This window comes from Anas acuta, chromosome 1, assembly GCF_963932015.1.
Source record: "Anas acuta chromosome 1, bAnaAcu1.1, whole genome shotgun sequence".
NCBI lineage: Eukaryota > Metazoa > Chordata > Aves > Anseriformes > Anatidae > Anas > Anas acuta.
This window is the reverse complement of record NC_088979.1, coordinates 116,207,739-116,220,080: the sequence shown is the minus strand read 5'-3', so window position 1 is coordinate 116,220,080 and position 12,342 is coordinate 116,207,739. Positions and strand designations below refer to the sequence as shown.

At 36.3% G+C, this 12,342-nt stretch overlaps 1 protein-coding gene across 50 annotated transcripts in view; it reads right to left on the bottom strand.

Moving 5' to 3' along the window:
* ABI3BP (ABI family member 3 binding protein) overlaps window positions 1-12,342 on the bottom strand; it is a 148,251-nt gene that overhangs the window by 13,645 nt on the left and 122,264 nt on the right. For all 50 annotated transcript variants that reach the window (XM_068695482.1, XM_068695319.1, XM_068695399.1 and 47 more), the window contains 3 exons: window positions 11,487-11,555; window positions 10,896-11,108; window positions 7,453-7,564 (listed from right to left, as the gene is read on the bottom strand). In XM_068695482.1, coding sequence (XP_068551583.1) covers window positions 7,453-7,564; window positions 10,896-11,108; window positions 11,487-11,555 — 394 coding nt within the window. The remainder of the gene's footprint in view (window positions 1-7,452; window positions 7,565-10,895; window positions 11,109-11,486; window positions 11,556-12,342) is intronic.

Here is a 12,342-nt window from a genome sequence, read left to right as displayed (position 1 = left end):
TAAGCAATTTAACATTTCTCACACCTCTACACTCCTTAAGAATGCCATCCTATTCACCTGGGAGAGGACTAGGCCTCTCAAATCCTCCCATACTGCAAAGACAATAGAAGTCATTGTGCAGATTAAATGGACTTGACTTTACAGTAATTACTATGCAGAGCATATTTTTCCGCCATAGGAAATCACTATTCCACATGGAACTTTGGCAGAGGTAACTGTTCCTGCATTTCTCAAGTCATGCAAAAGGAGAAGATGGAAGACTTCAGCACTGAAAATAGCTGAAGAAAGTCTTTCATCACAATATTGACGACTAAAGGAGCTGAGCACAGTCCTAGGACATCAGGTCAATAGGTGGGGAGATGCCGGTGGCTAAATAACAATCATGCAGGACTGCCCAATGTATTGAGCTTCTCTCTGCAGAGCATGCTTGACAGCGTGATCACACAGAGCAAACAAAACTAGGCATAAGAGAAGGAAATATTTTATTAATAAACAAATAAATAGTGCTGAGCTTGTTTGAGGAGTCCTTCTCCCAATTAGGTTGGAAGAAGAGCCAAAAAAAATGAGCAGTGCTTACATGTGAACCCTGGCATCAACAACAATTTATTACAAAATCCTGTAAGCCTTGTAATAGAGTACCAAAAAAAACAGTATTTTTCTGTAATCTTCATATTCCTATCCTAACACTGTTGAAGCTTTCACTGTAATTCTCATCTCATGACACTTGCTGTTACCAAAATCTAAGCTATCTGCATTGGGAGATTTTTCTCTTCTATGTGGTTAGCACAATTTGGATACTAACTGCAATACCACACAATACTTGATAATGGCAATAATGACATGAGCAGGTACATATGAATTAATGCCTATAAATTTATAAAAAGCTTACAGCTGTGGTGATTTAGCCTACAGGAGAGAAAGCTCTGGGGAAACCTTATAGGGGTCTTCCAATATTTAAAGGGGGCCTACAGGAAAGATGGGAAGGGACTCTCTTATCAGGGAGTGTAGTGATCAGACAAGGGGTAACGGCTTTAAAATAAAAGAGGGGAGATTTAAATTACATGTTAGGAGGAAATTCTTTACTATGGTGAGGCACTGAAACAGGCTGCCCAGAGAAGGTGTGGATGCCCAAACCATCCTATGACTGTATTATTCAGTAGAGATTTGAAGACCTGGTATGGTCTCTGAGTGTATTATAACACCATTCTCTTTTTTGTTTCATACCTTAAAGAAATATGAAATAAACTTTTGAAGGAAACCACCTACCACATCATAAGAACAGGTTGGTATGTGCATATATCCTACACTTCTCACCTTTACTTTACAGTTTTGTTTGTTTTAATTGATTTGATGTTTTTGTGTGTGTTTAAAAGTATAATGATTATTTGTTTTATTCTGGTTTTGCATTTCCTGCTGTTTTAATCCTCAAGATTCCTCATGACTGGAAACATACTCTACCTTGGGTCACAATCTAAAGCACAAGTCCAAAGAGACTACTTCAAATGTGCTTTTAAGCACCTTTTTAAAGGTGAAAAGCATATTTGAAATCACCAAATTACTTAAGTAGTCAAAGGATCAGAACCTAAAAGGAAGCTTTACATATATGTGAAATGCAAGCATCACAGACTCTTTGATTGTTCTTAATACTTTTTTGGATTAAAAATTTTTCACCAGTAGACTAGTGCGACAGACACATCCCCTATTTTAAGGACTACCTGAATTTCCTGAGGCCATTTGGCACATCTCTGACTAATACAGCAGAACTGCAGCCTTCATATTTTCCTTTATTACCTTCCAATTACTGCCAAAACAAACATGCATGAGAACTGTTTTCAACAACACCCAGACTCTTTTTTGAAGGCTTATATAGAAAATGGTGTTGCAAAGTTTCCTGGACACTAGCGGTATGTTCTATGAACTTAACTGCCCTTTAACAAACCACCACAAAGAAAGAAGAAATACACAACTAATTTAAAAAATATTTCAAGATAGAGCAGGGATACAGAGACTACATATTTTGGCAGAAGAACCAGCAGAAATACCAAATGATACTATATCAGATGATTGGGAGACTTAGAAAAATAAATCAATTTTAAGAAGTCAGAAACTCTAAAACTTTGAAAAAAAAAAAACAAGAACTAAAATTCTTTTGGAAATGGGAAAGAAGAATTGGATGCAAAACAAAAACAAACAAAAACAAACACAAAACAAAACACACACAACAACAAAAACAGCTCCAAAACAAACAACTGTATTTAACATTCTAGGCTAGAAAAGGTCCATGAAAAAAGCTACAGAACAGTGAAACTAATCTTAATGAAGGAGAAGATGCAGATGAACACCATCATTACTACACAGGAGACAGAATGAAGGAAACAAAAATCACAGTAAGCCCCTTTCTATATCAGGCTTCTCCAGCTCTATTACAAGAAAGCATCTCAGGGAGAGAAATGTGGAAAACTCTGAATAACGACCTTACTTTGACAGATTCACATATGGCAGATCTTGCACGACTATTAGCATAGGAGAAGTCACCCACTTTCTTTCTTTAAGGGCAGTTTTTAGTTTAAAGATAAGAATAGATGAAGAGCACAAAGAATGAAGTCTGGGGTATGCCAATGAAAACAGGCATTCCTGTGGGGACAGCCCCATTAAAAAAAAAAAATCAAAACCAAGAGACCTGTATGACAGGTTAGATAGAATATTACAAATCTCACTCCTCAAACAACTGCTTGGAAGCGAGACTATAATTGCTTTGACCAAAAAAATCAGTTTTGTGTTTTAGTTTTGACCATTTTCCAAATAGAGTAGATGATACATTTCTCAAAACACCATGAGAGTTGCTCTCAGCATGAAAAACATGAATTTTCCATATGAAAGACAAAAATTAAGCTGCCAGTTCATACTTTTCTCTGATTTTTCTTTGCTAAGAAATGAATAATATTTGCTTTAATATAGAAAAATACATCAGCCTGCATTGAAGAAAGTGGGCAAAATTAACAAGATTGGAAACTACCCACATAAGATAAAACCATACAGTAATTTAGATTGAAAGGGACCTCTGGAAGTCATCTGGAAGTCACCCCTTTTCACAACAGGACCAAATTAAAAGCTACATTAGGTTGTCCAGGGTTCATTAATAAGCACACAGACACTCACTGCTTGAATGACAGAGTAAAAATTGAGTAGCTCAGTACTTAAGTCAGCTTAACTAGAAGAAAGGAGGATGAATGGAATTTGTCTATCTCACTCATTTAACAAGAAGGAAAAGTAGGGAATAACTATAGTAAAAGCTGTAGAAAAATTGGAGTAAGAGTGATATTGAATTGAGGTTTGACTCAAATATGACCTGAATCTACTCTGAAATCCCTGAAGAATATGAAGGATAGTAAAAGCTAACTGCAGTACAAACTTATCAATCAACAACAGTGTATATGTGATTAATAGCTCACAGAAACACATCTATAACAGAAACACTTCAGCAGAGGACATTGGTAAAACAAGATAAAGGTTTTCTCTTTGAGCACCAGCTAATTGGATATAACTATCTGTAAGAAGTATATATAGTTATCTAGCTTATATACAGTAACCATACAACATGGTTTGAGAAATTTCAGGTAAAAGTTAATATAAGAAGCAAAATATTTGATGAAACTAAATAACAATCTAGATCCAGAGTACCTGGAGCCAGGTAACTGATTAGTGCCAGGAACAGCAGCAGTTTCAAAACTCTGACCAACCAAATAATGGATATCATGATTAGTACTTTCCATGTTGCTAAAATTAATGGAAGTTTTCTATGTATTACGCATGTACTACAAGACAGACTGCCCTAATGTATAAAACTTTTGTTTAAAAGTAACCTTCACAAGTTGTTGTATGTCTGGTAACAGTACTGCAAATCAGAACTCCTCTTCTCTTTTAGCCAACACATTCTTTTTCTGGACAGCTGCAGTCACACATGCAGTTTTTCAAGGGAGACTTTCAGTCTCTCATTGAGACTGTCTTCCTAACAAAGTCCAAATTTCTTAAATATTCCAAGTCTGGCCATTAGCTCCTCATCTTTAAAATATGCCTTCTCTAAAAGAGGAAGGGTATCTAGCTTACTGCAGAACTTTCCAGAGGTATAGCAGTATGATCTGTTAGATGTGGGCATTTAATTCTTTAGCTTCTGGCCAGGCACTGAATACCCTTCCTACCTATTTTACCTCAAGAGGACAACAGATCTTGGACAATGGGGCTGCAAACCATCTTTGTTCTCTACTGCTCCTAAAGAGTAAACACCTGGAGAATTACAGGCTTCAACTGTAATTCTGCTGCTGTAGAACTTTCACATTCAAATTTGCCCATAGAGCCTAAGATATGATATCCACAATCATGTTTATTGTTTTTGAAAATCTTCATTTAGATCTACATGGATTAGATACATTCTGAACTTTCTTCAACTCTGGAGGCATTGAACCTTTAGAGTGGCGTATGGGATTCACACAGCATCCCTGATGGCTTCAAAAAAGTTGGAAAACTAGCATCTCAAATTCAGCTTGTCAGCTTCTCCAAACTGTTTCATGGCCAAGAGGTTCTTTCCCAGCTAATCCACCTTCTGCTACTGATCATCTCTTTCCATATACTTTCTGGTAGTGTTGTAAATGTTGGTCCTTTGCAAGAGGGATTTCTTTTTCTCTTCCAAGTTTCATTTCCAGCTCTACCTCTTCTGCAGCTCTTTCCTTTAAGGCTAGTTATGGAAAAATCTGCTTCCCAGATTTAATGTATTACTTTATGAATTTTCAGACATTTGGGGAGCTCAATTGATTTATTCAGATGTATTTCATTGTCTCTCTTCCTCATATTTTCAAGACAGTTTTATCCACTAGTCCATTTACTTCATCTAGTGAGCAATGAGCTCATGACAGCTAGGAAATCTTTATTATAGACATTTGTCTTTCCTTGCAACACTAGAACTGTCTACGTGATGCCAGTTGTCTTCAATCCATTTCTTACTTTCCTTGAAATTAATGGCCAACAAGCCTAGATTCAAATGGCAACAGTAACAATTTCTTGTGCTTCTGCCAAAGCTTTCAAGACATCTCAGAATTAGGAAACACATTCTGAAATAAGAATTTAATCAAACAAAGCCTCTCTGAGGACTTTGCCTCCTTGAAATCCTTTCAGACCGAAGGGACACCATTGCAATTCATATCAAACCTTTTCAATTTCAGATGATACCCTCCTGAATCCAGAAAGACTTTCAGGGTCCTTTCTTTCTGGTGCTAGGGGAGTAGAGATTACAGTCATCACCCCACCAAGGTAAATTTATCCTTTTATGTCCTAAGTCACCATCTACCAGTTAGTGCTGATTTCGTATCTAGCTTGTTTTAACAAAATTCACACTCCAAAGACATCTTTTGTCCATGGTCTCTGGTCTGCTGTTGATCACCAAAACCCAGAAGTCCTCTCATAAGACTGACAGAAATGTTACAAATTAAAACTAAAAACTATTTTATCTGCTTCCCAGAACTCCTGTCTTTCTTATGACCTTTCCAACGGTTTCTGGGTCTGCCTGCCTCCACCTTGCTCCATTTCTTAAAAAGCAGCAGTCTAAAAATGCTTTCCTCTTTTAGCCACCTGGACATTATTCTCAGCATCCAGGGCTTCACATTGCTTCTATGGCTTTTTACTCTTAATCAGTCCATCTAATTTCTGTCACCAAATTCAACCAATTTGAATGTGTAATGGAAAACAGTCTCAATAACAACTCACAGTTGTTTTCGGGGATGCAAGTGCATCATTTCAAAGCAGATCCTAAAACAAAAATAGAAACAGAAAAGAAAACAGTGCCCACTACCTTTCTTCAGCTGCTACTCCAAAAACCTGTTGTTTTGCTGTCTCTTCTAAGCCTCCTCAATTGACAAGATTGACTTGACTGATGCTTGGTCACCAGCATCAGTTGTATTGCTAGTGTATCATAACTGACATGTCATGACACATCTGTAGTTCACCCTTTCACAAGCAATATGCCTTTAGAAGATAACAGAGATGACCATTATGCAATACACAGCAGTCCTAGCCCATCTTTTGTGTTTTGGAGTCTCTTAGAGAAGTTCTTTTTGGGTGTCTCAATTTGCTTAGCCTTTCTTTTCCATTTCCCTTCCCCCCCACTTTCTGCAACAGTTCCTTATTACGCCCTTGAGAAGCTGCTGCTCACAACTAGGTAAAAGTTAAGAACTAATGCCTCAGATTAATCCACATACTGCCTAGAAGTTAAGATTCATGATGGGTTCTACAAAGAATTTTGTGTTGTGTTACCAATTTAAAGATAGTAGTAGAAAAGGGCAGTCAATCTGAAATGGAAAGTCCAGTTACCAAAGCCAAATGGTCTTACAGGGCAAAAGAAACTTGACATTCACTAACTTTCTGATGCAATCAATAAGTAATTCAAAACACAGGACAGTGCCTCCTCCCCCCCCCCCCCCCCCCCACTGCTCTGAATCTTACCATGAAGAAAGAATATATATATATATATATATATATATATAAAGAATATATATAAATATATTATATATATAAATATATATATATATACATATATATATATATATATATGTATATATATATTTTATATATGTGAGTCCCGGTTGATGGCAGGCATCTTGGACAAATATAAATATATATAATTATATTTTGAACATATATATATTTTATGAGATTTGAACATATATATATTTTATGAGATTTTTTGAACTGAATTATAACACTGGCATAGTTGCCCAAGATACCTGCCATCAACCGGAACTCACTGGCCCATTTTTAACTTGCCAGCTGTTTTTATATACTGAAAGAAAGCCTCCGTATTGCACCTCTTTATGGTGCAATGCAGTGGTCAGACTTCATACAGTGGCCTAACCTGCATTCCAGCAGTTGAATGCATACATCTACGTAGCCAAGGAGCCTGCATCTGCTGTGCTGAGTATCCTTAAACCTCACAGAGAGACAACTACATATAAATCTTTATCTGACACATCAGGATAACATTTCACATGTTTGTCTTGTTTCTTCATCTGCTAAATTTATCAAGAGATTAAAACAAAAAAAAAAAGGCATTTTTTTCCTTTTTTTTTTGTAGTCTGTCCAGACCACATATGTGTTCTTTGGAATTTCATAAAGTTTCCTCAGATCCAGCTTATCTGTTCACTTAAAAGAAAGTAAAAGCAAAGCATGCCTTTCTCCTATCAGAGCACAAGTAAAAGCAATTTGGTCTGCCATATGTATATGTGCATGTATAAATATTATATATATATATATATATATATATATATATATATTTATTTGAAGTAATTACTTTTAAATATATGTGTGTGTATACATATATATTTCAATATATTAGCATTTGAAGTGGCAGACAGCTGACAGAGTAAATTAGTTGAAGAAACTTAGAAAATCATTTTACTTAATTACCTTGTGTCAGGTTTTAGGTTTTCCACCGTAGAATGGGTTTGATTTGTAGTGATAATTGACTTCTCCTTTTCACCATCACTTGCTCCGTTTTCAGTTGACACAACTTCATACTCTAGAAAAATACAGTAAAGAGAAACGTGTTTAAATAACAGCTCTCACTTGAACTTAATTGTTCTCCCTTTTTTCCATCTGATTTCCACTCCTACTGTCTAACAGGCTGTACAGACATTTCATGTGAACAAGTCTGGATGTTAGTATTCTAAAATGGTAAGAAAAACTCCTTAGAGTTCCAATTACAGATTGCTGAGTGCCTAGCCTCTCATCCTTTCTCATGATTCAGTTATGGGACAGAGGATACTCAAAATCTCACCTTCCCCAAGGGTACTCTACTGACAGAATACTGAACACAAGTAAGTTTACATATCCCTCAGTTTGAAAAAAGAAGCATCAAAGATGAAAGTACAGTTTCTAAATGCTTAAACCCTGATTAACTTAAAGTAAGACCTAATAAAACTTAGGTTTCCACAGTAAACTGCTCACTAATTTTGCTTATGCTCTTGGGAATCTGTCAGTTTAGAATTAAGTACTTTTTTTTTTTTTTGTATTTGTATTATTTATAGAGACTTACTACTTTATTTTCACCTCACTGGTATGTACTACCGAGTGTGAGCCATGCTCTAAACAGGGGAGTAGAACCAGATGTTTGGGAAGAAGATGCCCCTTTGAAAAATCATAACCATATCCAAGATACAGTCCATCTCTAGCATGCATCCTCTGACATGAGTCACAACTCCAAGCTTCTATGCCAGTCTTTCAGACCAAGCAATTACACACATATATGTACATGTGGATTTTAGATTATTTGCTATAATGGTTTCAGAAGCAACCACTACACAGGGTCTTTCTATATCATATCTTATATTTGGAGCATAGATGAAGCAACACGTAACTTTAAAATGGGTTTAAGAGTATGTCAAAAAGCCAGTGTTTTCTCTACGCTTTTCCTTCTTGGAAACAAAGACCCTTTCCTACACACACACACACACACACACACACAAAAGGAAAAGCCCTTATTCACCACAATTAAGCTTCATTAGAGCCATGATGCTTATTAAGGACAGGACAGAGGCTGGATTTCCACTGCCTTAGGAGTATCTGGATAGAGAATCAGTAGATAACTTCACAGGAATTCAATCCATCTGCACTTCTGCTAGCCCCAAGTCACATGATTTAAACTTTTTAACTCATTCAAGTTGAAGAATAAAGGATAATACAACAAATGCATGGGGGCATGTGCTTCCATGCACACATACAATGAACTACGGAAGTGCATCCAGCATCTGCTCGTTAAAGTATATTAACAGTGATCCTCAGTGGACTAGACAATACACTGCCCTCCATCTCTGAGACAACTCAACAGGAGGGGCAGGGCACCAGAAAAAAGTTCTTGGTCCCTGACATTTTGCAGCTTTTATGAAAACAAGGAGGAAAGCTTGACCACTACTTTAGCTATTATTTGTCACATCTTTCCATTACCAAAGTATAATTTTGGTTTTAGTAATACCTAATATTATGAAAACCCTCATGCAACATATTAACTAATAGTCAACAGCAGTATTTTTTAAATAAGGCTCAACAAATTATCCACAGTTCTATCTGAAACTGCACATTAAAAATAAAGATGTGATGTCCAAATCAGAACATTGAAAAAACATTTTTTTCAAAATACAAAAATAAAGGAGATGACAGAAAACTTGATTTAAGTTCTTCTAAACAAGTAATATCATTCTTGTGCCAATATGAAGTAATCACCTTTTGGAGAAAATGGGATTCATTGACTTTTGTTGACTACAGAAAACATTCTTAGATGAGTCATTAACGGACTTATTTTTTAGACATTAAGATGAAGGACAAAAACTCAGTGGGAGTATTTCTAAGCCACAGAATTCAAACATTTTGTATTATGTGTATTCATGTCCAGAGAAAGGCAATGAAGCTGGTGAAGGGTCTAGAGAACAAGTCTTATGAGGAGCAGCGAAAAATAACAGAAATAAGACTGTATCAGAAGGAAATCAGACCTTGTTTTCCTCATTACATGATGCATGCTGACAGTTTTTCCAGTTATAATGTAAATGTTTTTTTCTATTTCTGCAGTTGAAATGGTTGTGCTGCAGTGGGTTCATTAATGTACTCAAGAAAAACAGGTCTACTTCCAAGAAAAAAAAAAGCAAACTAAGCAAGTTATCTGATCTTATCAAGCTAAGGACAGGTCTGTGGAGGAAGCCTCCAAATGACAACGGCAACAAAAAGGGTTTTCCCTGGATAAAAAGAGGCATAGCTGAACTGCCTAGAAAGGAGAATGTTCACAAAGAGCCTCTCCCCAGCCTAATGTTAAAGCTAGGAATACGCTACAAATCGGTTCACACTTCTTCCAGCACATTACAGAAGACAAGTCAGGTAATCATTCTTCTTTCTGATTGTTACTTTTTACTTGCCTATAGTCTTTTTTTTTTTTTTCTTCCCTTTTAATTCAGCAGAAGGGGCAACTTTCTTCCTCTTTCTCAGAAGAAGGTGGTACAGGCTTATTTTTGTTCTGAGTGTGCCTTTGGATCTGCATTTATTATTTTTCAAAATTGTGGGAAGAACAGGAAAGAATCCAGGCTGAGCTTAGTAATTATTTCTAGAGAATCAAGGGAAGACTATTTTGGGGAAGAGAGCATGTGACAGTCACCATTACAGCTCTGCAGTAAAATCTGTCATGACATGCATATAAAGCAACTTCTGTAAATATCCCACTTACACGCTAAAGTGAATGGCTAGCGATCAAATCTTCCTCCTCACAGTTCCTAGACTTACTTATTCTACTCACTTGTAAAGCAACACAGCCAAATCTGTTTGGCCACAGCAGTGATTGAGTTAGTGATTTTGCAGATCAAAGTTCTCTTTTATAACAGTGGTAAAAATGGAAGCTATTATCCTGACAGTACAGAAGAACCATAATTTTCATATTCAATTCTGGTAAGTTTGTGTTGATACAGAGCAGACAGAAAAATTATGAGCGGTCTTCTTGCATGCCTACCTAGGTACTCATAGGCATAGGCATAGACTCAAATGAACAGAATCTTTACACAAAGAGAACTTTGTGGTCTTACAATGGGTACAGCAAGTAATATGCTGGCAGAGTTCTACTGACCTACCAGACAGATACTTTCATTGTATCTGGCTCACTGATCAAAAACATAATGGCAAGAAAGTTGTCTGCATTATGTGCAAGTAGCCATGCAATAAAGAATACTGTCACAGCGGCATGAAATAAAAGCACTGAAGTGTAAGACACTTTTGGGATGAAAGTATTATTTTAAATGGCACAAAATCACTGTCAAAGTAAAAATAAGCTTGAAATACTGTATTCTGAAACAAGATAAGAAAGAAATCAAACCAACCAGTAACAGTGTCATTGTCTGGTTTTTCCCAGTCCAATATGACGAAAGTTGGACAGCCCTCAACAGTCACCACTGTGAGGTTGGTTGGAGGATTTTGTGGAGGACGGGTAGGTTCTTCCTTGATGCTAGCCTCTTCTTGAGGAAAATGTTCAAGAGAGCTTGTGATAGAGCAAGGCACATCATCATCTTTCTTCATGTACTTGACATGAGGGGCTTAGAGCAATAAGAAAGAGCTGTTATTCAGTACAATATTTTTAACAAAACATCAATGCCATTCCACCCATCGTACAACTTTCAGTTGAGGGACTGATGCAAAAATCTGTACAAGTCAAAATGAAACACAAATGTTTAAGAATTAAAACTATATATTCAATACCCTTTTCTAAGCTGCCTTTTTTGGGGGTGGGGTATTGTTAGACCTGGAATCTGCACTGCCTTCACCCTTCTGTTGTCACCTTTCATCTGACTGGAATAGACAGAATCAAATGAAGCTTTGGCCTTCAAATAACCAAACAAGATAATTTTGATATAAAACAGGTCAGTGTCCATGCATTCCCCCCAAAAGAAACACCACAGCTATTAAAATCCTACCTTGGTACCTTGGTTTGCCTGAAGAATCTGTTTCTGATGTAGGACTTGAACTGAAGACAGTTGCATCGACTGTAAGAGACACGGTTGTAATTCAATTTGCAATAAACATAAAGTTTCAGAACTGCTGTATCTCACAGTTCATTTGGCATTTGAAATCATCCCTGCTAAAGTTCCTCCATGGTAGACCTTTGATGTCAGATCTGTTTTTTCCTTTTAAGGACTCAATTTTGGCTGCTAGGTAAACCCCATACTTACCTAACAGCATAAAGAATGTTATAATCAGAATGACAGAATTCACAACTCCTGCTGGATTCAGCTCATGCAATTTATGTGAAGTGTACTTTGGACCTTTTTAAAAGCAACTTTTTGCACTGTACTGGCCATTTAAATTAGAGCTCACTTCATATTCAAAGAATGTATAGTACTATTAAATTGGGACACAACTTTTCAAAAAATAGTGACAAGGACATCACAAATTTTGTCTTCAGAGTGTAAAACTTCCACAAAATGTGAAAGAAATTGTACACAAACATTGTTGTGAGCAGAAATGTGCTAGAGCATTCAGGATTCTTAACATTAATGTTGTGGTAAATAGCCAGTATATTGAACAGAATCTTCCCTTAGATACAAATACTAAAATAGACATCAATGAACAGAACATATGATATATTCAGAACAAGCATTTTTTTCATACATCTAGTATCATGAGATTATATTTTGTCTCAAAAATTAATTCTAAGCACACCCTCCCCACAACTCTAGGTCTAATTCCCCACAATAAAGGTCTAATTATTAACTATCTATAATGTTTATCCTATTGTATTTTTTTCTATCTAGATAGTTGCATATCGATCAG